This window comes from Mirounga angustirostris, unplaced genomic scaffold (assembly GCF_029215605.1).
Source record: "Mirounga angustirostris isolate CCGP_5_RB_7025 unplaced genomic scaffold, mMirAng1.0.hap1 SCAF_9, whole genome shotgun sequence".
Classification (NCBI taxonomy): domain Eukaryota; kingdom Metazoa; phylum Chordata; class Mammalia; order Carnivora; family Phocidae; genus Mirounga; species Mirounga angustirostris.
This window is the reverse complement of record NW_026991717.1, coordinates 61,227,334-61,249,158: the sequence shown is the minus strand read 5'-3', so window position 1 is coordinate 61,249,158 and position 21,825 is coordinate 61,227,334. Positions and strand designations below refer to the sequence as shown.

Sequence of the window (21,825 nt, the reverse complement as noted above, 5' to 3'; positions counted from 1 at the left end):
AAAGTGAGTAGGTGCTGGGCCATCTTGCTCATAATTACCCTAATGAAGCTCCATCGTCCAACAGTACAACCTAGTCCAAGCTCATGTGATGAACAATTCCATCCCTGGCCCAATGCTGACCACTGCAGGGAATACAGAAATGAAAAAGGTAGTGGTCACTTCCCTCTTCCGGGTCATAGGGCAAAGAATAGTGTTCCTTAAAGCATAAGCCTTTTTAGCTGCATCCAAATCACCTGAACTTATTAAAAAATGCACATTCCTGAGTGCTGTTCTCAGAGATTCTGACACAATAATTCTGTAGTGGTGACCTGAAATCTGCATTTTTTAAATCCAATTTTTTAATTATATGATGCATTTATGTAGTTTCAATGTTAAAACTGTGGGAAGTCTGGCTTCCATCCTTGTCCACTCTCCCTGTTTTCTCCCTCTGCTATAGGCAACCATCTTAGTCCTTTTTATCCTACCATTTCTTTGGAAAATAGAATGATTGTGTAGACACACATACAGATACACATACATACAAACATCTGCATTTTTTTTTACAGGTTCTGAATATACATTAAAGTTTGGGAACCAGGGTCCAGAATCAGACATAATTTACTGGATATGTGACCTTGGAAAAATTACTTAAATTCTCAGGTTATTCCTCTGCAAAATGGAGTTATTATTTCATAAAAGTTTAATAAAGATTAGTGCTCAATAAATGGAAGTTATTACTATTAATATCATCATCTATTCATTCATTCATTCCTTCATTCAACAGAAAGATTTAATGAATACCCATTATAAGGAACTATTCTAGGAACTACAAATAAAGCAATGTACAAAACAAAGCTCCTGCTCTGAAGGAATTTTCTAATATGGAGACAATAATATAACATAAAATAGCATTAGGCAGCAATCCATGAGAAGAAGAAAGATAAGGCTGAGGAAGAGAATAGCACCTTGTCTTTTATATAGCATCGTTAGGGAAGGTCTTGTTGATTTATGTGACATTTCAGCAGACATCTGAAGGAAATGAGGAATGAGGCATGTAATATTTAGAGCAAGAGAGTGCCAGGCGGAGGAAAAGAACAAGTGCAGAAGCCCCGAGGTAGGTACATACTTTGTGTGTTATGGAACAAGGAAGACTGTGTGACTAGTAGGAGAATGGAGCAAGGGGTAAGAGCATAGATGGGGTAGATGAGGGGAAGTAACCATAGGCCTGATTATGTCAGATGTAGAAAGCACAGCAAGGACTTTGGAACTTATTCTAGTTGTGACAGGAAGCTATGAAGGGTTCTGAGTAGAGGAGAGATGCGATCAGATTAAGTTTTCAAGGGATCACTCTTCCTCTGTGTGGATAAAAGATTGAAAGTGGCACAATGACACACAAACGGTGATCAGTCAGAGGACTACTACAGTAATTCAGATGAGAGAGGTGGTGCTTTCATCAGAACAGAAATAGTGCAGATGGAGAGAAGTGACTGGATTCTAGACTTATTCTGGAGGTGGAGCAGACAAGATTTGCATATGGACTGGATGTGGTGTATAAGAGAAATGAAGAATGATTCCAAAATCATCAGCAAAATGGGTAAACAGAAATGTCATTTGCTGAGATGTGGGATACAGGTGGACAAGCATGTTTTGGGAGAGTGGAATCAAGAACCATTAAGGCCATGCTATTAGACATCCATATGAAGGTGCAGAAAAAGCAGCTGGATTCTACAACTCTGGAGTTTAGGGAGAAGTCATCATCAGTATCCTCATTTCCATTTCCCAAGAGATGGATTATGGTGTCTCTCGAATATTGTCTAGCCCTGCATGATCTGGCTTCAGAAGGTTCCTGGATGAATTTTAGGTAAAAGGGGTAACAACTAGATATAGCAACATTCACTGCTGCTTAAGTCCAGAAACAGTTTTGAGTCAAGAGGTGGTAAGTAGCCTCCTGTAGCCCAATACCTACCATAGCATCCTAGAAGATAATAAGCATTTCTCATGTATGGTGGGAGATCAAGGTAGACAGAGGTACCTAGCATTTCCAAACTATCTTTCTGAAAAGCTCAAGTACAGGGAATCTTTACTGTGACAAAGTGGATTGGTGAGAGGCTGAGATAATGTACTATTAGTTCCATAGGGTATCAGTCAAGGATTCTGGCAAGCTAAGCAAAGCATTGTAAGCAGCTGCATTCACCCTTTCCAGAAGCGTATGTCCTAGGCTGAGGGGGGTACCCCTCCTCCATGTTTCTGTAATAGGCAGCATATGACTCCAGTATCATTTATCTTGTATCATAATCTGTTCCTATGACTTTGTCCCTCATTGTGTGTCCTAGGAGCACAGGCACTGTTTCTTACTCACCCTTTTATCCTTGTCTTTAGCAGAGAACCTGGTCCATATAAGCATTTAATACATATTTGATGACGAATTAGGGAAATGTGTCCCTTTGTGCAGTGTCAAGTCTTTCATTTTTTAAATTTCCTTTCTCCTCTATTTAAATTTTTGCTGAGCATTTAATAACAGAAAATGGAGGTTTTCTTGAGATATCTAGAGGAAGCAAGGTTCTCTCCTTAACCCAAGGGACTAGCACGGCTTACTGTGGGGGTGTGATTTTAAAGAAGCCCAGGGTTGCTAGAGGCAAGATTGTGCACATCAACATGAAGAGCTGTAGAGAAAGCACCCTACTGAAAAGGCTGTGAGGAAGTCTGCAAGACTGCCTGGGTGGCAATGTCCGTAAGTGATGCAGAAGATGCCAGCCACCACCAGACTCCACCAGGCCCATCTTGGGTACCTGACTCAGTATAAGATCTGATTAAGAGTTCTGAACCACCTTTTTATGGCCATTGATTTCTAGCAACTGGACATTAACAAGAAAGACTGAAATTATTTGTTTGGTCTTTCATGACTGTTATCAGACACAACCACTCTAAGAGCATAATGTTCATAATTAAGAGTCAAGGTTTAGACCCCTGAAACCATTTGTATTCTAGAGCATACAAGAGATGCCAGACCCTGCTTTCTGTACTGGCCAATCCCAAGAGGACTACACAAATTTTTAATAGGTTAGGTTTCATGACAGCCTCAAATGATGCTCTTCTACCTACATAGTTAGGTAGCTTGAGCACTTTGAACATAAGGCAATCAACCACTTGGCTAGACTGTTTAGAACAACAACGTGAGTTACCTACAGTAATGAGAAGTAAACAATTAGTGATCACTAAGGGAAAAAAGGCATATGGTGTTAACGCATTTAGTGCCCCCCAAATAGTGTTGCTTTTCATCTAGCAAACAACAGAATCATCTGGACAAGTCAGGCCCCGGGCAAGTTGAAAACTCCCCAGTGCCTGCCCCTCCAAACTGAAGACTTACTGGGAATCGAAAGGAGCCAAAGCTGAGCAGTCAATAAGAAAAGCTCTACCGAAAGCAAGAGTCGTACCTAAAATGACTGGGTCCCTGAGGATTGCCCAAACAGTCCCACTGCGCTCGCTGTCTACAATGCTACGCCCTCCCTCATCCCAGGTTTCTTTCGGACAGAGTCCGACCGGAGTTCATACAGTCAGATAGATGCCTGTCCACTTTCCCAGCCTTGTGAAAGGTCGGAACAGCTTCTGCGCTGACCCCGCCTCGGCCCCTCGGGCCCTCAGCTCACCCCAGGCAGCCAGACAGTCGATCTGCAGAGGCAGCTTTTCTAGTATTGGCACCGGCTCGAAGGCGTCGTGCATGGCGGCGAGCAGTCACCACAGCAGTCTCACCCGGAACGGGCCGGGCCGGTCCTGGGCCGGGAACCAGCCCAGTGAAAGGGCCAACCGTGAGGCCGGACCGAGACCCTAGCTACAGGCCGTACGACAACACAGCCATCAACACCGGACTTCCTTCCGGGCTAGACCCGCCTCTTCCGCAGAAGCCCCGCCCCTTCCGCCCCAGCGCCTTTGAGGGACGCGCCGGCGCTTGGGTCCCCGCCTTCCCCCGGGATCCAAGTCACGGAGCGAATTAGCGATATAGGATTTAACAAAAAAGGGGGAAACAAATCTTAAGACTGTTTCAGGCAGCGAATTTGGGCTTTGGCTTGCTAGCCAGGATGGAGATCTGCCATTTAGGAAATTAGCTGTGACGTTTAAGAAAACAAAGCCTCTGGAGATTATCTGCAAAAAGATGGTAGTGTTCCGCACTAACCTAGCGTTGTGGGCGCTTAGCAATTCCTGACCCACTCTCTATATAAACACCCAGTAAATGGTGGTTTTTGCATTACCATTATAATCTCAACCAGTTCAAGTATCTTACCCTTTTTTAAAGGTCGTTCTAGGGCAGTTCTCAAAGTTGATCCCTACACCAGTAGCATCAACACCGCCTGCGAACGTGTTAGAAATGCAGTCTCAGGCCTCATTCGTGCCCTACCGAATCAGAGCATCTGGAGTCGGGGGGTTCAGCAGTCTGTGTTTTAGTAAGTCCCCAAAGTGAGTCCATGCACTTTAAAATTTGAAAACCACCGCAATGAGGTGAATATGGCAACTCCACCCCCCCACTGCCCCCAGAGGAAATAGGAGGTAAGTCATAAAAGTAAGCATTTGGATCTAAAGCAAAAAATGTTAATGAAAAAAGGGGTGAGTCTATGATAAGAAGTAAAAAAAATGGCCTTGGTCAGTTTATTTATTACCCCCTCCTTCACTTCATTTTTATACAATGGCAGTTTCTTCACTTGTAAATTAGGATAGTTGTCCCATCTTTACCAAATGCTATGTCTGATAATCTGGTGAAATATTTTCAAAGTGTTAATACTAACACAAAAATTGCTAAATAAATCAAGTGTTGTGGCTGATTCTCACCACAGCTCACCCCAGGCAGCCAGACAGTCGATCTGCAGAGGCAGCAGAAAATTCAGAATTGTCAGCTGCTGTCCTTGAAGAAGGCCTAATACCTAATAGTTTCAGGCCCAAGGACTAGGAACTAAATAGATCAACATAATACTATAAATTACTTCAGAACCAGTTTTAAGAAATAATACACTGTATCTAATCACAGTGACATAACCCATTAAGAGAAAACAGAATTATCAAGTCCCAGCCTACATAATTTACTATACACTCCTGCTTAGCACAATATGATTTTTTCCCTAGCCTTAAGTCAACATCTACCCACCGTCAGAAAATATTTGACCAACTATCTTGCTGCATCACAACTATTTTTCACTTGCTAAGTTTCAGTATGGAAGAACAGAAGCACACAATAGTACCAATAGCCTTTTGCTAGTGGGTTAACCTGAGAATATAGTCAGTTCTTCATATTGTTCCTTTGATATATTGCCCAGGTGATTTTTTTTTTTTTAAATCACCACAGCAAACAGCTATAGAGAGATGTTAAATAAATGTAAACACTTTCACTATTTTATGAGTTAGTAAAGATTGCGGTCATGTGGTCCCTGGTTTCACAATAAGATGATGTAGAACAAAAACCATGGAAGGAAAATTCCCACAAGAGTTTAGGAGGAAGAAGGGTCTTTAGAGGCAAGTCCAAAAAAAAATGAGGAAAATATATTAATTTTGTTAAGACTTTTTTATATTAAAAAGTGGCATGAACTTTCTACGTAGAACAAAAATCTTGGGAAGGCAAAATTGGACAAAACCATTAAAACAGAAATATAGTGCTTCAAATGAATCCCATCACCTTGTGATGTCTCTTATAAACAGTCTCTAAACCAACACCAGGTATAAGAACGGTCAATCCTAAAGAATGAGCAGCAGTCCAGGGCCTCCACACTACTTCATGCAGGAAAAACTGTTTCAATTAAGCCAGAAGGACCTGTTTCCTTTGTATTAGCTCCTGCTTAAGCATTACAGTTCCTTTAGCAGGGCGCTCACTCACTCACTTAGATGGAGTGCCTCTTTGCATCTAGTGCAACACCCAGTGAATGGCATGAAGGCAAACAAAGCATTGCCTAGGATTCTGCAATGCCGCCGCCCTTGGAGGCTTACAAAACAGTAGTTAAAAGTTCTGGAGTGTGCACCACATTGCCAGCAATGGGATGTGTCACAATAGCAGATGTCAAGAGTTAAGCTAATATTTCTCTCTAAAGTACATCTGAAATAGAAAAATCTTTAATATACACCATTTGTAAACAAAATTGCACTTGATTTTTTTTAAATGATCTGAATCATACTGTAACAGGTTTCTTTCTTGCACACTCTTCTTTTTGTTCTAAATCATCGATAGAACCATGGCTCCTTAACTCAGGATTCTTTTTGTCTCCAAACTACCTCTGCAAGAAGTCTTGGCTTCTCAGGAAATGGAAAAATAATTAACAATTTCCCCCATCACCTATGTAACTCCCTAAATAAATAAAAATTATAGGAAGTTGCTCCTGGAGATTACATATTATGGCGTTGATGTCATAGTTCTTTAGAAGATGTTAAACTTTTTAGTTTGATAGATTAAACAATTTAAACATTAAGGAAGGCTCAGGAACAACACACATAAGTTGCATAAACATCCATGTCTGGGTGTGGGAAGAAAAGGGGCATCAATGTTGTAATAAAACACTTGTAGATTTTTCTCATCCTATGAACTTGTTTTCAGTAAGATGTTCTCCTTGTTCTGACACTTCTCACCAGCTCCAATGCACAAAGGTCAAGGAACAGATCAGGTTTCACTGCCTCCTTTAATTCCATGGAGGAGTGTAGAAGATTAACACAGAAGCTGATCTCTTCCCAGATATTGCCCATCTTCAACTGCACATCTTCCCATTTTTTCTTACTCCATTTTGGACCTTTCAAAGTGTGTGATCATTCGTTCCTAAGGAAAAAAGAAAAAGTTTTTTCTAAGCATTTTAAATGGTCTACATTCCAAATATCTTCTACAAAGATGACACACACACATTTCCCACAAGTACTTTTGCTTACGTCCATTAAACAGTTAGAAACGGTTCCTAACTGGGGTGCCTGGGTGGCTCAGCTGGTTAAGCATCCAACTCTTAATTTCGGCTCAGGTCATGATCTCAGGGCTGTGAGATCAAGCCCTACTTCAGGCTCCATACTGGGCGTGGAGCCTGCTTAGGATTCTCTCCCCACCCCCCCCCACCCCCTCTCTCTCTCTCTCGCCACCACACCCCGCTTGCACTCTTAAAAAAAGAAAGAAAGAAAGAAAGAAAGAGAGAGAGAGAGAGAGAGAAAGAGAGAGAGAAAGAAAGAAAGAAAAAGAAAGAAAGAAAAGAAAGAAAAGAGAAAGAAAGAAAAGAAAGAAAAGAAAAGAAAAGGAAAGAAAAGAAAAGAAAAGAAAAGAAAGAAAGAAAGAAATGGTTCCTAACTGTGAAGATTTTGAAACGTAAGATGTCCAGGCCCCACCTAAGATTAACTGAATCAAAATCTCTAGGTTTCTGGACATTAAATCACAGATCAAAAGGAACTATGTATTTGAGTCAAAGAAAATGAATAAATAAATATCTACTGAAGATTAAACTTAAATGAAAATGTGTACCTCCTCTGATTCACGAATTTAACTTGAAGAAAAAGTCAAGGATGTGGACAAAGATTTAGCCAGAAACATTTCTACTGCAAAACTCAAAATTATGACAAAATAGTAGAAAAAATTAAATGTCCAAAGATATAGGACTGCATAAACAAAATTATGGTATATCCTTATAATGAAATATTACATACTCATTAAAATTACATTTAAAAAAAAGCTCTAGAGATTTGTTGTATACAACAACGTGCATATAGTTAACACTTTACACTTAAGAATAATGAGGATGGTAGATTTTATGTATTTTCATAGTTTTTTTAAAAAAGCATGTTAAGGCAGAGCCTGGGTGGCTCAGTAGTTAAGCATCTGCCTTAGGCTCGGGTCATGATCCCAGAGTCCTGGGATCGAGCCCGCATCGGGCTCCCTGCTCTGTGGGAAGCCTGCTTCTCCCTCTCCCACTACCCCTGCTTGAGTTCCCTCTCTCGCTGTGTCTCTGTCAAATAAATGAATAAAATCTTAAAAATACCACCCAGGCATCCCCAAAATAAAAAGATGTTAAGAGGCATCTGGGTGGCTCAGTCTGTTGAGCATCCAAATCTTGGTTTTGCCTTAGGTCATGATCTCTGGGTCATGAGATTGAGCCCCATGTCAGGTTCTGCACTCAATAGGGAATCTGCTTGAGATTCTCTCTCCTTCTCCCTCAGCCCCTCCCCCGACTCATGCTCTTTCTAAAAATAAGTAAATCTAAAGAAATTAAAAAATAAAAAGCAGGTTAAAAATTATGTCTGATTAGAAAATAATACTTAGGGGTCTAAGTAGTGGTTCAGTCGGTTAAGCGTCTGCCTTCGGATCAGGTCATGATCCCAGGGTCCTGGAATTGAGCCCCATGTTGGGCTCCCTGCTCAGTGGGGAGTCTGCTTCTCTCTCTCCCTCTGCCCCTCTCTCTCCCTCTGCCCGTCCCCCCCAACTCATGCTCACGAGCAAGCTCGTTCTCACTCTCTCAAATAAATAAAATCTTAAAATAGTATTTATAGTATGCCATTTCAATTAAGAAAATTAATGTACTACCATTAAATTTCTTTACTTATGTAATTTTTTTTACCTTAGAGTTAATATTTTTCATTTTTGTTTTGCTTCATTTGCTAAAAGTACATTATCACAAATATACTGAACTCTGACAGAACTGTAAATATATTTTCAAAATGATCAATTACATCAGCTAATCTATCCTTTTCACTTTTTTTCTTAGAACTACTCCTCCTGAAGCTCTCTGGTCTGCTCCATTGTGGACTGGATGCCCTCCAAGACTGTTGCCCAGCTATCACTCTTGGAGTTTCTTACATCATCATCCTGGGAATTTATCCTTGCCTCTCTGTTGGACCCTTATTTCCTGGATCCCGAGTCTTTTTCTTTTTAGTTCTCTCATTTTGTAAAGAACACTTTCTACTACTTTTTTGAGACTGCACACATAGTATTTTATTTCCTGCATGACTAAAAACATCTTTATTTTACCCTCGTATCAACAGTTTAGGTGAATATACAATTCTAGGTTGAAAATAATTTTCCTTACAAATCAAAGACATTGTTCTATTATGTTCTAAATTGCAAAGTTGAGGCTGGAGATTCTGATGCCATTTTGATTCCTGGTCCTTTAGAACTTGTTTCTCTTATAATTCATTTAAGTTCTTATTCAGTTCCTGAAAGGTTTTCACACAGGGAAATATGAACAGATGGGTGAAGTCAATACCACCAAAAATACTATAATAAACCTGTATTGCCATAAAGAGCCCAACGGGGTTTTACATACTCAGCCTTCTCTGCCTGAAATATAGCGGTGGCTGGAGAGCTAAAGTCACAGGGAAGCCCCGAGGGCAAACTATTAGCAGATGCCCTCAAGAAGGAGATTTGGGAACTGCAGAATACACCATAGAAAGCAAAGTGTTACAAAGAAAGGTAAGTTTAATTCTGCATGATAGAGTTCTCAGTTATTTCAATGCACAGAACTGCTAAGGAATTTGACATTGTGTGCTACATCACACAGCAGGTCAGTGGGAAATGAACAATCATTTTTTAGCAGCCAATCCAAAACAATGAGTTAAAATCAGGCAGATGCTTTCAAAGGGCTTTCTAAAATCAAGAGGGTCTAGAATAACCTAATATTCAGAACGAAAGACATGTCCTCCAGTCTGATCATGTAACTTAGGAAAAGAAACAGGGGACGTGTATAGAAAGGAAACATTCTTGAATACTTGAGTTCTCATCTTAGTATTTCTATTCTCATCCTTTTTCAACTATACCAACTATAGTTCTTCAGGGCACTACTGAGTCAAATAAAATTCCCCTGAACAAAGGACCTATGATTTCCTATTAAATCATCAGACCCACAGTTTATGCACATGATTTGATTACTAACCTCATCTGAATCCAAAAGGGCTGGAAGTGCTCTGCAGAGAGAAAAACACCAAAATGAACAACATAAAGTCATAAATAGTTCATAAAGGAAAGAATTATGAATACAATTTAAAGCCTTTTTTATAATTATCTAGGATCTGCATCTTATTAATGGCCATTTCAGGGGAATAAAAGCATATACAAAAACAGAAGGTTACTGGAATTGTATAGAAAACAAACATGTTCTGCATTGTGACAAGGCCAATGTTTAATTAAAAACAGTCATGGGAAGGAACTAAAAAATTCCAAAGAATTCTCCCAATGATTTTGGGAAGATGTATTACAGCTAAATCTTTCTAAGGAGAAATGTCATCTGAACAATCCTGATTACTTTTGGTTGTATATCATTTGTAATTTTTATTTAACATCTTTTTAACATTTTTAATATTCTTTTTAAATAATTTAATCTATAAGCATTCTCATTATCATATTCTTCAGCTCATTCACTTAAAATAATAAAAGCAAGACTAACTGAAATAGGATTCTCATGGTAATGATTCAAAAACTTACACATCTGTCACAGAAGAAGGAACATTCTCTTCTACCCACTTCAAATCATCTTCCTGCTGGGAACATAATACCAGTTGTTACTAAAATGCCCCAAATAATACATGTCAAGTGAGGATATACAGAGGTCTCAAAATTTTTAAATTTAATCTTTTGGGCATTCTGAAGGAGTCTACTCACACAACAAATGGGACTGCTAATAATTTTAAAAACTATATAGTCCAATACGTTAAAAAACTATGTCAGTGAGATATAAAATGATATCTTTAAATGCTTTCTTCTCAGTGGTCTAATACCTAAGAATTTGCCTCATATAAGTTTTGCTCCTTAAAAATGAGTTTAATTCGGGCGCCTGGGTGGCTCAGTGGTTAAGCAACTGCCTTCGGCTCAGGTCATGATCCTGGAGTCCCAGGATTGAGTCCCGCATCGGGCTCCCTGCTCGGCAGGGAGCCTGCTTCTGCCTCTGACCCTCCCCACCTCATGCTCTTTCTCCCTATCTCATTCTCTCTCTCAAATAAATAAATAAAATCTTTAAAAAAAAAAAAAAGACTATTTCATTGTTTAAAAAAAAAAAAAGAGTTTAATTCTAAAGCCCTTAATGTAGACTGCATGTAACATTTTAAAACAAAACAAAACAAAAAACTGCTGAATGAAAAAAAATCTTGGGGGTGCCTGGGTGGTCAGTCATTAAGTGTCTGCCTTTGGCTCGGGTCATGATTCCAGGGTCCTGGGATCAAGCCCCACATAGGGCTCCCTACTCAGTGGGAAGCCTGCTTCTCCCTCTCCCACTCCCCCTGCTTCTGTTCCCTCTCTCCCTGGGTCTCTCTCTCTCAAATAAATAAATAAAATCTTCAAAAAAAAAATATTGATCTTTAACTACAAAAAATACCTTAGGTTATTAAAAGGACTATAACTTGCACTAATGAAAACAATTAAATAGAACCATCAGACTAGGGACGCCTGCCTGGGTGGCTCAGTCAGTTAAGCATCTGCCTTTGGCTCAGGTCATGATCCCAGAGTCCTGGGATTGAGTCCCACATTGGGTTCCTTGCTCAGCAGGGAGCCTGCTTCTACCTCTGCCTGCCGCTCCCCCTGCTTGTGCTCTCTCTCTCTGACAAATAAATAAAATCTTAAAAAAAAAAAAGAACCATCAGACTAGTCTGGTACCTTTTCAGGACACAATAGCAAACCATCTAGTTAAAAATTACTAGGTCTTAGAATCACTTGCTGTTTTTAAAAATGTAAATATAATATATATTAAAAGATCTTTTTATAAAGCAAGCTTAGTTAGAGCACAGATTTAAAAAATCATTAAGGCCTATGCATAATTACTTACCGCTTTGTTTACTTTACTATTTCCATTTGGTTCTTGTTTAGTACTTCTCATTTTCATTCCTTCTGTAAAGGGAAAACAAAGTAGATGGGTTAAGTATATTAATAGACCAGCAATGATTTCAAACATGAATTCACAACATTAAGTTTACTGAAACTGAATTATATAACAATGTTTCTCCATCTTTATGCTAGGAAGTTCCAAGCCAGATTTTCAGCTCCTCTAGTAAGCAAACTGGACATTTAATGTGCAATTATTTACTGAATTTACCACAGCTTCACCTGAAAATTTATACCCTTATTTTTGCTGTCCCCTAATACACCACAGACCAAACTGAGACACAGTTGACACCTAAGTAAAACGACTGTAAAATAATAAACTATATCCAAGTATCCTGATTTGGATACTCACAAACCGTTATACTTGCTCTACTCTATTTCTAAAAAACAGAAAATAATATTTAAAGCACAAATAAAATTTTAACACTACCAAAGCTTTCTTTTAGCATAGGTTCTTTTTGTTCATCCTCTTCCTCTTCCTCAGACAACGGTGAAAAGGCAAACCTGACCGAACAAAGATAGAACAGAAGGAAAAAACTTAGAAAACTACAAAAAATGCTCCACTAACTAGATTTTACAGGCCTTACTACTGAAACTGCAAGGAGTCATTCATAAAATTATTTCAGTGAAAGCAAAATAATTCTTCCTGTTCAGAAAGCTCTTGATTGCCTAAACGTGAGAAGCAGGACGGCATCACACTGATGAGTACAGGCTCAGCCACGTACTACTTATGACTCGAGACAAGTTACTCTCTGTACCTCAGTTTTCTCATCTGAAAATCGGGATAATGAAACACTACTCACAGAGGTGTTTTGAAAAAAGTAAACAAATCATTTCAAAAAATGCTTAGAACAATACCTCACACATAGTAAGCATTTATAAGCATATAAAATCACACAGAGGGAAGTAAATACTCATGTAATTTAAAATCTCAGACTTTGAATTCGTAGTTAAGAGACACAAGTCCTGACCTTTTATGTACCGGTAATTTTAAAATCTCAGTTTCCAAGTGGGGAGCTGAGAAGATGAAGGCCTCATCTTAAAATACCTTTCCTTTACAACTTTGAAGAGATTCAGCTGCCAGACAGGTAATTCTTTTACATATTTTTTTAAATTTTTATTTATTTGAGAGAGAGAAAGAAAGCAGGGGGAGGGGCAGAGGGAGAGAATCTTTCAAGCAGACTCCCCGCTGAGCATGGAGTCCATACATGGGGCTCAATCCCAGGACCCTGAGATCACAACCTAAGCCAAAACCGAGAGTCGGGATACTCAACTGAATGAGCCACCCAGGTACCCCCAGATAGGTAACTCTTAGAAAGCTTTAGCTTTGAACTCACTCTGTACTTACTGTTGCCTATTATCTTCATTCTACCTTGTTTTTAAAACTCCCTTTCATGAATTAAAAAAAACAAAACATAACTCTTTAAAAACTAGGAATAGGGACGCCTGGGTGCCTCAGTTGGTTAAGCATCTGCCTTTGGCTCAGGTCATGATCCCAGGATCCTGGGATGGGAGCCCCGCATCAGGCTCCTTGTTCAGCAGGGTGCCTGCTTCGCTCTCTGCCCCTCCCCCTGCTTGTACTCTCTCTCAAATAAATAAAATCTTAAAAAAAAAAAAAAAAAAGCTAGGAATAACAGGGAACACACCCATAACCTATTAAAGAATAACTAGCAAAAATTAACAGTAGATGCCAAAGTTAATGATACCTGAGAAGCACTTACTTTAAAGTCAGAATAAGATAAGGAGGCCCACTCTCAATGCCTCAATTCAGTATTATACAGGAGGGCCTAGCTAACGTAAGAAACAGCAATGAGGCAGCAGTATTATTTGGAAAAGAAGGAATAACAATTAATCTACTTGGAAAACCTAGAAATTATCAGAATTAAGAAGACAGAGACACCTGGGTGGCTCATCAGTTGGGCGTCTACCTTCAGCTGGGGTCATGATCCCAGGGTTCTGGGATCGAGTCCCATATCAGACTCCTTGCTCAGCAGAGAACCTGCTTCTCCCTCTGCCTGCTACTCCCCCTGCTTATGGTTGCACTCTCTTGCTCGCTCGCTCTCTAACAAATAAATAAAATTTAAAAAAAAGAACTAAAAAGACAATGTAGGAGGGTTGATGGGTATGATAAATACATAAAAATCAATAGCATTCAAAGGCTCCTGGCTGGCTCACCCCAACAGAGCATGTGATATATGCCCTCCTCCCAAGGGGGGAGGGCATATACCAAGACTTAAGAGGAAACTAAGATAAGCATACTACTGATGCAGGATCAGAGGAATAGAAGAAAAACAGAGAACCCAGAGCCAAACAATTCTTGATGAATAAAAGTTCAACTGTGAAATTTTGAAAAAATTATAGAATAACTTTAGACTTCACCTCAAGCCAGGAAAAAGTTTCTTAAACAAGACACAAAATATACATACATGAAGGGAAAAAAAAAAAAGACAAATTTGACTCCATACTTTCAAGTTTTTCTATGACCAAAAACACCATTAAAATGTCCAAAGATAATCAACAACTAGAAGAAAATACCTGGAATGCTTAGAACAAAATACTGGAATCTAGGTCCGACTGCCTGTAGCCTCCCTGAGGCATTCAGGGGCCATGTTTGTAGTCAGCACTGTGCTTCCCAGATAAGATTCCATCAGCTTGTGATAGACGATGAAACAAATAAACAATTTTCTAAATCTTTTTTTTTAAGATTTTATTTATTTGAGAGAGAAAGAGAGAGCGAGAGGACGAGGGCAGGACTGAAGAGGTTCCAGGAGAGTTCACCCAGGATGATTTAGCAGATGATGATGTCATGTTACTAGATGCTTGGGAACAGATTTTTATTTGGGTCGGCAAAGATGCCAATGAAGTTGAGAGAACAGAATCTCTGAAGTCTGCCAAAATGTATCTTGAGACAGACCCTCTGGAAGAGACAAGAGGACGCCAACTGTCATCGTAAAGCAGGGCCATGAGCCGGCCACATTCAAAGGCTGGTTCCTGGGCTGCGATTCCAGAAGGTGGTAAACTGGTTTTTGTAGGAAAAAAACAAATATTTTGGAGCCACTGTCCCATTGCTGTTTTGAGGGGAAGAAAGGTTTTTTGGTTTGTTTGGTTTTAGAAAATTAACCGGCCCTATGACTATTTTTTAATGCTTACTATTGGTTTGAAATTCTTTTCAAACTAGAATTTTCTTATGTTAGTATTTTAAAATAACCTGAAGGAAATTTTTGTTATGGACCAATGTTAACTCTGCTGGAAACTGACTTATACCTTTTTATATGACCTTTTTTTTTTTTTAAAGATTTTATTTATTTATTTGAGACAGAGAGAATGAGAGAGAGCATGAGAGGGGGGAGGGTCAGAGGGAGAAGCAGACTCCCTGCCGAGCAGGGAGCCCGATGCGGGACTCGACCCCGGGACTCCAGGATCACGACCTGAGCCGAAGGCAGTCTCTTAACCAACTGAGCCACCCAGGCGCCCTTTATATGACCTTTTAAAAGTGAAAAGCTGCACGTAATCTAGGGGAGTTCATCAGGGAATTTTATAATTCAAGAAACTTCAGCCAAACTTGTTCTTTAATATGCCAGAGAAGTAAGCCATAATGCCTTTGAGGTTATTCTCCTTTCCATGTGCTGTGTTCAAAAGAATTGTATATTTGCAGTGAGGTTTATGTTAAGATGGTTTAAAAGTTTGTTGTTATTTTCCTTCTTCAGCCAATGTGACTCTGATACCATTCACTCCTAAGCATCTTTTTCTGAGTAATTTTACCATTTTTGCCTTTTTAAAAGCCTTTGAAATAACAGTTTTTTCATGACAAAATAATTACAGTCTTATCCGGTTGGATGTATGTATTTGACAGTACATGTTTAATACCACAAAGGTTATGTATGAAAAAATTCACTAATGCTGTCTTTCATCATTAAAATGCATCTCTTTTGGAAAAAAAAAATACTGGAATCTAAAATATATAAGGAATTCCTACAAATCAATACAAAAATGATCAACAAGCTGATAAAAAAAAAATTCAGATATTAAAAACTGATTGACAGGATAACTAAATGACCAGTAAACACATAAAAGCCATAAAAAGTAATTCAGCCTTAAATGCAACATTTTAAAAATAACAGTGAATATCTCCTCTACCAGATGTGCAAAAATTAAATAATGGGGATATAGGAGGGAAGAGAACTCCTCTCGTACAACTGTTAGTATATATGCAATTTGCTTCAGGTTTTTTTTTAATGCAATCTGACTTTAATACTTTAAAAATTACAAATGTGCATGACCTTCACCCCAACAGTCCCAAGCCTACTCTATTTTCCTTTTTTTAGTTTTTAAAGAACACAAACATTAAATGTATAATAAAAAGGCTACTTTCATGGGATAAAATGGTATCACTTATTTTCTAAGCCTTTTATTGGTATGTCTGATTATAAAATGAGCTGTTCAGTTATGCTGCCTCATCCTTTTCCTCCTTGGTAATATGGGTGGGTAATATAAGCTCTTAACTGTCTAATCACAAAGGGGAGGGCGTGCCAAAGACATGGATGTACAGAAAAGAAAGACAGCCAATTCCTAAATAATTGAGATTTGCCAACAGCTGAACAAAGCAAATTCACATATAAATTTTTAATTCCAAAGTCTGTCACATAAATTTTCATTTTACCCTATTGTTATGAAGTGAGCTGGGCTACTGGCTATAAAAATTGTTCTTTCCTTCCTGACACTGGACAGGTGAGACTCTCATTATAAGTATCACTATCTATCCACTTCCCTTCTTTATTCATATACATACATATTATCAGATGTCAGAATTTAAAAATACCTCATATCAGGTGGTTCAATTCCCTCTTATTATATGAAGAGGAAACTAAGGCCCAGGCTAGTGAAAAGAGGCACCATGACAAAACTCACAATGCAAAAAGGAGAGCTGGACAGGAACCCATTCACTGAATTCCAGACCCAGTGAATATTTTTTTTTTTTTAAGATTTTATTTATTTGACAGAGAGAGTGCAAGTAGGCAGAGAGGCAGGCAGAGGGAGAGGGGGAAGCAGACCCTCCACTGAGCAGGGAGCCCAACGTGGGGCTCGATCCCAGGACGCTGGGATTATGACCTGAGCCAAAGGCAGCCACTTAACTGACTGAGCCACCCAGGTGCCCCTCAGTGAATATTCTTTACACTATCTGACACAGCCATGACACTGTCACCCATTCAATCACCCCTAACAGATGACATGGCCATTCAATGGTTAGCGATATAAATAAGAAGTGTCCAAGAACCTCTGGTTGTTTGCAGATGGTCGCCAGAGAACCATGATGACGAAGAGGATCATGGAGAACAGCAACCGCCAGATGGCGTCATCTACCCAAAGCTCCCGCCAATCCTACCAAAAGGGGGAGAAGTACATTTTTATACATAATCTTAACTCTTCACAAAGCCCTTGGCATAGAACAAGAATCAATTATTTATTCCTTCAACTTACATTTACTAGGAGCCTGCTATGTGCTAGGCACTGTGCTAAGTGCTAGGAATAAAAAATAAATGAACACTGTTTCTTCCCTGGTAGTGTTTATTGTTGCTAAAGAAAAGGCACAACTGAATGGAGCACTTTATTAATGCTTCATTATAGCTCTGAGAATCTTTAGGAAGGATTTTTATACAAGGTAAGAGAAAGTAACATGTTGTTACTTTTTATAGTTTTCATTTTTGTTTATTTTTAACAGCTTCCAAAGAAATGCTACTGGGCAGTCTCTGTGCTCCTATCTTAAGTACATGGCTTCTGCTCAGATTAGCATTATTCATACATACTTAGCGTTTAGGACTCTGGACTTCTTGTTAATAATTTTTAGTTAAGGCAAGACTGAGTTATGAAAAACTGTGATATCCTTTATAATGTTCTCCCCAATACTGGGATATATAGTCAGTCCTTTCTCTCCCACTGTCTGCCAAAAAACCCACAAAACAAACCTACCATATCAAGCTCTGTGATAATACAGAATACTTATGAGGAGGAAAGCATTTCTAACCCTGAGTGGAGCTAGCCCTAATTTCTTAAAAGGTGTGAACCTTACCACTGTCATTAACATCACTGTGTATGTATAAAACAGTACACTATTCATAAATGCATGTGCTTATAACTCACCGACTGACAAGTCACTATCCTGAACTTCATGGTTGTCCAGATGATAAACACAATAGATGCTAACAGGAAATGAAAAACCTGGTCAGAGTATGAATGTTAGTTTATACCCCCAATTATTTATCTGATTCTCATCAAGTGGAATCAAACACATCCATAACTCCCAATATATCACAATCATTCTCTCTCATTTATTTTAACACGTTTATTCAACACAAATTTACTTAACTGCTATAAGCAAGGCACACAATGCGTACTCTTGCCAACCCTTTCTGTACTTAAAGAATAGTTTTATTTATCATCTGGCTACTTTGGCAACCCTCAGAAGTGGAAAAGAAGGTATTAGAAACATGTCTTTTTCCAGCATTATCAATAATATGATTGTTTTCCCTTTCTTCATCTTTAGTAACTAAACGTTAATATTTCTTTGCCTGATCAGATGGAAAAAAAGGTTGATAAAATGACTGTAAGACAAACAGAATTATTGGTCCCAATCATAGGCCAGACCTCCCTAATCCTGGTACACAAGCCAAAAGGCAGGCAAATTAGCCTATGTGGGCTATAGTCTAACCTAATGTATATGCATAACGTATATGTTATGCATGTTTAATGACATATGTAAAGGCAATATAATAGCAACATACACTGATCTAAAATCCATATAAAATTCTGTATTTATTTCAATAAAACCAAATAAGCAAATATTAATGTCTTCTAAAAGAAATCTGAACGCATATGACCCTAATGCTAACTTGCCTCAAAAAAAAAAAAAGTTTCAGAATGGAGATAGGAAAGGGATATACCAAGAGTTAAAATTATATGTAATCAATTTCCAGCTATTAAAATAAGTGGTTGTCAAACTTTTTTGAACCAAAGACCCCTTCGAGAACTTGACAAAAGTGCAAGACCCCTTCCCTAAGTGAAACACACAAAACTTTCTATGTAATTTTAGAAAGCCCATCTCTGGCCTCTCAGGTTAAGAATCTTTGTTCTAAAGGAAATGCATTTAAACAGCAGGAAGCAAGTCCCCGACTTACCTGCCACTGCCAAGATAAGCGTGTTGGTAAAATGTCGGTACAAAGAGAGTTTTACAATGTTCCTCCGAAGTTTTAACAGCTTCATTGTTTGAGTCAAGCTAATAAATATGTGTTTGCAGGTCAAGGAAATCAACATTCAGAAAAAACAGTAAGCTAGTAAATTAATCCTTACATTTCTTTAAGGATCTGGGGTCATACTGACAGAGCCATGGACGCCAGGCCTTACAGCTCTCACTCTCAACTTTACAAACACTCCAGGCCCACCATGATTAGTAAGAAACTCTTCATTTTCAATGACACTTAAAGAGAGGACAGAACCAGGATAAAATGAGAATACAAAAGACAAGAAAAAAGAAGAGAGGAAAAATATAAAGGAGAAATAAAGATAGGAAACTTTCTAGAGAAACAAAGAAAAAGAAGCAAATGGAAGAAAATGAAATAAAAATGAGTAAGAGGCAAAACAACAGGAGTTAGCATCATCTCCTTTCTTCTTGTAAGGCAGTGGCTCTGTTCTCACTGTCCTAGCTAATCCAGTCTAGAGTCTTACATTCATGCCTACAACCTCCCAGAGTTCTACACTCAGTCCCTTTGTGCCATGCTAAGGAGGAACCTGCCATCACTGAGCTATCCTGAATTAAAAGGACCAGACAATTACAATTGCCTGAGAATCCCAGGCAGTTAGGCTCTAAAAGCAACAACTCTCTACTTTCAAGTCATTATCTCAAGTATAAACTGCTGCACAAAGATAGGGGAGATCTAATGACTACTATAGGCATTTATCTGCTATCTTATGTTCAACTTTCAGAATGAGGGGCAGATATGAAAGCAAGTGAGCTGGAGCTCACTCATGCACTTTAACAGAGCCCTCACTGCTACCTAATTATTGGGTCATCTTCTTGTATGGTCCAGTCTCTCTCCCTACTCCTCTCAATATGCATAGTAGAGATTCACAAAGATAGTGACCTAGAAAAGCTTTGGCCATTTGGACGCAGGACATTTCAATTTCAAACATTTTTGATACATGAAAATCCCCTCAAATTCACAAAATTACTATTTTATTTACACTCAGCCTTTTATAATAGTCACAGTTCATCAGGACAATAATACTGCACAATTGTACATAGGACCAAATAACACAAAAACCAAAATAAATTTTTAAAAATCTCCAAAAGATAAAAGTCCAAAAACCTGAATCCTTCATCCAACAGGCCAAGTCCCTAAATAAACAAATGTTTACTCTTGAAAAGCAGGAAGAAAAGATTATTCAAATAGAAACTTGTTTGTTAGCTGCTGGTTGACTTTTCCTATAAATGAAATAAGATTTATTTCAAAGAGTAAAGTCTTCAAATAATCCCAAGTCGCTTTTGAATGAGGGTATAAAACACTTATCCTGTAAAGGTTAAAATCTGCTCAATCTACTTAGAATTTTTCAAACAACCTCAAATAGTATAGTTCCTGAAACCATATTTTAAGAATCAAAATATTTACATAATTTTCAAAGCATTTAAGAACTGCCGAAGCTGAAAGAAACAGTAGGACCACAGCAGCCAGTGATTCTAACACTAAGTGAGGTACACAAATAAATCCAAAATCAAAGTGAAATACTCATTTAAAAAAAGGCCAGAAGCTTTTATCTTATTCTCAGTCTGCAGTCACCAACTTTTGATGAAATTTTTAAAATTAAAAACAAAATAACTGCTTACCTGAGCCCCCAGGTTGTTAGAATGAAAATACCCTATTCCCCAAAGTAAGCAGTAATCAACGAAACTGGCAAAAACCATTTGCAGAAAGATCAATGGAAACCCAACTCCAAGGAGAAAATGGACCGCCATCAAACAAGCCAATGAAAAGGATATCCACCAGCACAGGGCAGTGTCTAGGAAAGCCAAGGGGATAAAGGCCAAGGAAGCAAGATCAGTCTGGGCCTGCAGACAAAGAAAAAGAGGTGGTGAAAAAGAGATGTCTAGAGAGCACAGAGAAGAAACCAGCAAATGACTCTGCCTTTACATAATCATCTAGAATGATTCTGCATTCGAACTGAAAGAAAATAAGGAATAATACTTTGTACCTACATCATTCTTCCCTTCTGACAATCGATCACATAGAATACACAGCTATAAGCATTTCATACAAACTATTGATCACAATCTCAATACAATAAAACATGCTGCTAACTAATACAAGGCAACCACCACAGAGCTCCTAGCATGGCAAGTAAGGTCGTCCATGTTAAGAAGTGACCACACTGAAAAGTCGTGGTGTTACAAGCCCCCATCCCATCCTATCATCTCCCATCATTGTGATTTTGGCTACAAGTCTAATAAGAACCTTCTCATATTTCAAAGTACTGCAGCATTAATACACAATTTTAATTTCCAGAATTATAATACAATATAATTCTACAAATAAGAGCACACCCCAAAATAAAATGTAAGGCAAATATCTGTCCCAAAAACTATGCTGCTTGTTTCACGAGTTTATACATATAAGGTGCTATTTATATAACCGTGATTACCCAAACACCAGAGCATTATTGAAAGGATATCCATAAAATAATACAGGCATCAACTGCTGAGAGGGCCAGGTTTACAAACAGAGCCAAGGGATAAGAAAAATACTATAGCAGCAGAAAGAAAATGAAATTGACAGAGGGTTAAAGTTGCTAAAAGTTGAAGGAAATCACATAGAGGACAGTGTGATCTGAAAAACAAATATGTATCCATAAAATGTTTTATTTAAGGGGCAATTTATTACAAAACTTATTGAGCTCAGTAAGTCAAGTTTACAGCATTTACCACCTTGAATCTAATGGGTGATTACTGAGAGTGATTTTTAAATAAGTAACTACTGGAATGACCAGTTCTTCACATT

At 38.5% G+C, this 21,825-nt stretch overlaps 2 protein-coding genes across 8 annotated transcripts in view; both read right to left on the bottom strand.

Annotated features, from left to right (window-relative positions):
* VPS39 (VPS39 subunit of HOPS complex) overlaps positions 1-3,873 on the bottom strand; it is a 48,306-nt gene extending 44,433 nt beyond the window's left edge. Inside the window, exon 1 of one of the 2 annotated variants that reach the window (XM_064570597.1) lies at positions 3,627-3,873. In XM_064570597.1, coding sequence (XP_064426667.1) covers positions 3,627-3,699 — 73 coding nt within the window. In that variant the 5' untranslated portion in view covers positions 3,700-3,873. The remainder of the gene's footprint in view (positions 1-3,626) is intronic. The other variant, XM_064570598.1, reaches the window with a different exon arrangement.
* A 2,493-nt stretch (positions 3,874-6,366) lies between these two features.
* TMEM87A (transmembrane protein 87A) overlaps positions 6,367-21,825 on the bottom strand; it is a 42,839-nt gene continuing 27,380 nt past the window's right edge. Inside the window, exons 12-20 of one of the 6 annotated variants that reach the window (XM_045900285.3) lie at positions 21,500-21,571; positions 18,955-19,063; positions 17,921-17,979; positions 17,058-17,161; positions 12,213-12,286; positions 11,727-11,788; positions 10,394-10,449; positions 9,846-9,876; positions 6,367-6,763 (exon numbers count right to left, since the gene is read on the bottom strand). In XM_045900285.3, the coding sequence (XP_045756241.1) occupies positions 6,722-6,763; positions 9,846-9,876; positions 10,394-10,449; positions 11,727-11,788; positions 12,213-12,286; positions 17,058-17,161; positions 17,921-17,979; positions 18,955-19,063; positions 21,500-21,571 (609 nt within the window). In that variant the 3' untranslated portion in view covers positions 6,367-6,721. Of the gene's footprint in view, positions 6,764-9,845; positions 9,877-10,393; positions 10,450-11,726; positions 11,789-12,212; positions 12,287-17,057; positions 17,162-17,920; positions 17,980-18,954; positions 19,066-20,810; positions 20,880-21,499; positions 21,572-21,825 lie in introns of those variants that run through there. The other 5 variants (XM_045900287.3, XM_045900286.3, XM_045900288.3 and 2 more) reach the window with 5 other exon arrangements.